Here is a 5,470-nt window from a genome sequence, read left to right on the forward strand (position 1 = left end):
TGTGTTTCTTGTTAGGGTGTAGTTGGTGCAAGTATTTGTGCTTAACTTGTTATTTTGAGGGTGTTTGGGTTAGCTCTCGGCTCTGAATTGTCGACTGTTTTTGGAAAATGGCCAACCGTTATCAGCCTGTGGCAGGTTGCACATGCTCTACTCTTTTGAGCACAACTTTTAGTAGAAATATCCAATTTGAGATCCGTTTATTGTATTGTAAACTAGATTCGATAAGTTTCGATTTTATGCATAATTTGTATTATTTGGACAAGAATTGATCCTGTTAGGGGCCTCTAAAGTACCGACTCGAATCTGATTTTTCTATTTGTAATTCGAAAATGCTCATGTTTTGGGGGCATAACTTTCGATGGTGCTATCCAAATTGAAATCCGATTTTTGTGCCATAATCTCAACCTTATAAGCTATCTTGGAATATTCTTGGAATTAATTGGTTATGTTTTGAACTAGTAACAGCTCGGTAAAGCTTGCTTAAATATGAAAATTTGTGAAATAATATGCACTTGAATCAAGCATGTATGATAATCATGTTGGGAAATTGTTATGATGCGTATATGGTTGGCATGATCATGGGATTTCTTGTGTGATGTATAATATGATTATTATCTTTGTGCTCCTATTATTTTACGTGGTGTTTATGTTCACGGGTGAGAAAAAGATATCCTATGAGCGCCTGACACAAGTCAAGGTGGCCATAGCCCAGTAGGTGAGACTCAAATTTTAATTTCCTGATGTATTATTTTCATGATGTATGTATTCATGTATGGATATATTGTCCGTGGAAGCCATGTGGAATGTGGAAAATTCCTTACTATTGATGCATGTGCATGAGTATGGAAATGACCACATGGTATGTATAATAATCACGTCATGGAAAATGGTTGTAAATAGAAAACTTATGAGTTGTGTTTTACTGATACATTTTCATAGAGTCGTTGTTTACTCTATCTTATTAGTTATCCATGCTTTTGATTCTATATCTCCATGCTTTATATATATACTTACTAAGTCTTATGGCTTACCTTATTGTACTCTTATGTCATTCCAGGTAAAAGTAAAGAAATTGTGGAGGATAAGTTTAGTGGAACTAGAGCCCAGGTTTAGAGGTGTACATAAACATCCCAGACTAAACGATCCATGTTAGTGGTTACGATGAAGGCATGTTGTGAGGATATTTTTATTTTGTTAATTTTATTTATTGCCCTTATATACATTTGGTGTAAGCTATGGTGCCAAGAGGATGTTGTGACCTGATAGTGATGTAAAACCTTTATTATAGCTTCTGCTGGTTATGTTAAGATTTGATGTCTAATGTTGTTTTATCTTTTTCTATATCTTCTTTGTGATGGCCTCTTTTCTGATATTTTATGCTAACAAGACTATCCGAGAATGAGCCACTACAACAAGTCTTTACATTTGTATTGTTTATTGACTAAATTGAACTTGTAATCGAGTGAGGTTACACTTTAGTCTAGTAACTAGATATCTTAAATTATTGCTTAAATTATTTAGTTGAGTAACCCCAAATTTAAATTATTGCTTATCCTCAAGAAAAGAAAAGAAATTCTAAACTCAAAGCACAAAACATATATTTGGAATCAGTCATCATATTTAAATCCTTTGTTATGCCCACATCTAAATCCTCAATCCAAAATGCAACAATAGCAAATAAAAAAAACTAAGCATACTTGCATTCTCAAGTTCAAGAATCCATACAAAATTCTAATCTTAATTATGCTTTGTCATGTACCCTGCACGATCAAATAGTGCAATAACCATTCTTGTAACCATCCCTTCTCATTACTACAAACAAGGGTAGCAAAGTAGGGTTTCTTTTTTTTTTTCTTTCTCTTCCCTCTCTTATTTCTTTCTTTCTTTTTTTTTTTTCTAACTAAACGAGTGCATTTTATGCTTCATCTCATTTTTTCTTTTCTTTTCTTTTTTAATTGAAGGAGTGTATTTTATGCTCCATGTCGCTCAACATCAGTCACCCTATTTACTTAAACCCTGTTTAGGCCTAGTTTAGAAGGAATAATCACAAAAAAAACATTATATTTATCTTTCATGCATAGTCACACAACTTCGCAAAGAACATGTACTTCAATGATCTTAGAACCCAAGTATACTTAATCTTGCTTTATAAGATATTGCCCATTCCAAATCAAAGACTCAATGTTAAATACAATAAAGAACCCAAATGCAAATCATAATTCCAAATAACAAGTTCTGCTTATTTTATCTTTTACAAAATTTTCTAGTTTAGGGGTTGGCCAACTATGCATCGGATATAAGTTTTGCAAAAAATTTTAATATCAAAAACACCCAAGCAAAACAAATAGCATATATTAACAAATAATAATTCCACCCCCCAAACTTATTTAACACATTGTCTTCAATGTGAAAGACAAAGACAAAGGAGAATGAAAAATGAATACTCACATGGCCACATAATTGAACACTACGAATACCAATGCCAGTTCAAACTGAATCAACTTTACTTTCCTTTTTTTTTTAACCTACACAACATCAGAAGTATGGGTTATTAGTCATATTTATTCAGCAAAACTAAAATGAAATAATAAAAAAGAAAAAGAAACTAGGGTTGCGTCCCAAAAAACGCTTGTTTATAGTCATTAGCTTAACTAAGTTTCCATCTTCACGGAGGCTTGAATCCTTCTTCTGTTAAAATTTTGTGCATGCCAGTTGATGGACTTATTTCTTGAATGTTAGTAACTTTCAATCCAATCCCCTTCTTTTGTTGCCTCAACGCTCATATCAACTTTTCCTTTTTACAATTTGGTGGCTTGGCTTTTGAAGTATGAGAAGAAACACCCAAAGGCAACAATTTGTCTCTTTTAGATGGATAACTTTTTTGCTTTTTACCCAAATAGCCCACGACCACAACCTTGTTCTTGGCACTTAAAATTTTTTCTTGCTCATCAAAAGAGTTAGCAATGCAATTTTCTATAGGCTCATCTAATCTCTTTACTGAATCATCAATGCCATCTATCCTTAAGACTTATTTTTCATTGTCATTAAAATGTTTCATAGTCTTAAACACATTAAAAGTAACTGTCTCATTATAAATTCTAAGGCTAAGTATTCATTGCTGGACATCAATTAAAGCTCTCCCTGTGGCAAGAAAATGTCTCCCTAAAATTAAAGGCATATCGTAATCTTCTTCCATATCCAGAAAAATGAAGTCAACAGTAAAATTATATTTATCTACTTTTACAAAAACATCTTCCACTACTCCCCTTGGATATTTGATACTTTTATCTGCCAATTGAAGATAAATAGTGGTAAGTGTTGGTTCTTTTAATCCAAGCTCCTGAAAAATAGAAAAGGGCATCAAATTAATACTAGCACCAAGGTCACATAAAAATTTATTAAAATTAATTTCACCAATAATGCAAGGAATAGAAAAGCTCTCTGGATCTTTGAGTTTTGGAGGCAATTTGTTCTGAATCACAACACTGCATTCTTCAGTCAAACCAACTATCTCATAGTCTTCAAGCTGTCTTTTTCTTAAGATTAGGTCCTTCATGAATTTAACATAACTCGGTATCTGCTCCAATGCATCTGCAAAAGGAATATTAATATTCAGTTTCTTAAAAACCTCAAGAAATTTAGAAAAATTTTGCTTTTATTTTTGTTTTTGTAAACATTGGGGAAAAAGAGGAGGTGGGTATCCTGATTTGGGGTCATATTCAGTTGAATATTTCTCCTCCTTCTTCTTCCTTTGCCTTCTAGAATTTTCTCCATATGCATTAGATTTAGCCTTATTTTGATTAACTGAAGGCACTCCCTGCTTATTCAACTCATCACCCATATCCACAAATTGTTTAAAATTTGATTGGCCTTCCACTAACTGCTGACTTGTTTTCTTAGGATCTGACTGTGGAGCATAAAAGCTAGTCAGCTCGTGAGACTGACGGCTTGAAATTTCTTTGCATTGTTCTTTGCCCTCTCACTTCAAGTTTTGTTCAATGTTGCTCGGTAATGCACCTTATGGTCGAAGATTCATAGAATTTCCCAATTGCCCCAATTGGTTCTCTATATTCTTAATTGTAATTCCATAACTCTGAATTTGTGCCGACTGATTTTGAGAAAGATTTGCAGTCTACTCCATGAACTTATTTAAAGACTCCTCGACTGATTTAACCTTGTCTTGCACTGGATTGTTATGGAATCCTAAAGGTCCATTATTCGGCCTTTGAATAGGCTATTGAACATTCTGATTGTTACTCTATGAAAGATTTGGATGATTTCTCCAACTCGGATTATAGAAATTCGAGTTGGGATTATTATACTTCCTGGTATAATTGCCAACATATTGTGCTAACTCTGTGTTCAATCCACACCTTTCTCTGAGATGATTTCCTTCACATAAATCACATGATGCCACAGTTTCTTGAGGTGTATGAATTCCACTTTGAGCTAATTGCTTAGTCAAACCATGTACCTGAGCAGTCAAGGCGAATATTGCATCAATTTCATAAACACCTGCAGTTCTTCTTTGAGGAGTCCTATTAGGATTCCATTGATAATTATTGGCAGCCATGTCTTCAAGTAAGGTGTACGCATAATCAAATGACTTATCCATAAGTGCTCCACCTGTAGTAGCATCTATGATTGCTCTCGTATGTCCCAATAAACCATTATAAAAAGTTTGTACCTGCAACCAATCGGGAATACCATGATGTGGACATCGTCGTAATAGCTCTTTGTACCTCTCCCAAGCCTCATACAAAGTTTCTGAATCTTGTTGCATGAATGAGGTAATGTCATTCCTCATCTTTGTAGTCTTTGCAGGTGGAAAAAATTTTGCCAAAAATTTCTGTGCCAAATCAGCCCGAGTAGTAATGGATCCCTGCAGCAACGAACTCAACCAACTCTTAGCCTTATCTTGAAGAGAAAAAGGAAATATCCTTAATCTCACTGCATCATCGGACACCCTATTAAACCTAAAAGTGTCACATATCTCTAGAAAATTACCGAGGTGTTGGTTGGGATCATCATTTGGAAAGCCTCCAAATTGAACAGATGTCTGAATCATCTGAATTATGGATGGTTTGATCTCAAAATTATTTGCCTGCACTATTGGTCTTTGAATGCTCGAGCTAATCCCATCCACCTTAGGCATAGCATACTTTCTCAATTTTTTCTGTTCTTCTTGCTGAGCCATTAGTTCCTTTTCGCCTTCACTTGAAATTTGACTTGATCTAAATGGCTAGATTCACCTTTCCTTGCTTTTCGTAAATTTGCTCAATTTCCAAGTCAAGTGAAATAGATTCAATGTCCTTGGATCTTGTGTTCATGTACTAGCTCATTTCCCTGCATGAGTAAAAAAAGTTAATAATACATAAATAAATAAAAATAAATAAATAAATAAAAATAAATAAATAAATAAAAGGTCCAAATTACAATTAATTGCAATTGGCATTAATATTAAAAGAAA

The 5,470-nt window shown here is 33.9% G+C and overlaps 1 protein-coding gene and 1 non-coding gene across 2 annotated transcripts; one reads left to right on the forward strand and one right to left on the reverse strand.

Annotated features, from left to right (window-relative positions):
* Positions 1 to 4,258: 4,258 nt before the first annotated feature.
* LOC127804434 (uncharacterized) lies at positions 4,259 to 5,197 on the reverse strand. Its single transcript, XM_052341296.1, has one exon. The coding sequence runs from the start codon at positions 5,195 to 5,197 to the stop codon at positions 4,259 to 4,261; it is 939 nt and encodes a 312-aa protein (XP_052197256.1).
* On the forward strand, positions 4,704 to 4,810 carry LOC127805378 (small nucleolar RNA R71). Its single transcript, XR_008024113.1, has one exon. It is a non-coding gene; the product is annotated as a small nucleolar RNA R71 (small nucleolar RNA).
* Positions 5,198 to 5,470: the final 273 nt, after the last annotated feature.

The sequence above is a fragment of the Diospyros lotus genome, chromosome 6 (genome assembly GCF_014633365.1).
Source record: "Diospyros lotus cultivar Yz01 chromosome 6, ASM1463336v1, whole genome shotgun sequence".
Lineage (NCBI taxonomy): Eukaryota > Viridiplantae > Streptophyta > Magnoliopsida > Ericales > Ebenaceae > Diospyros > Diospyros lotus.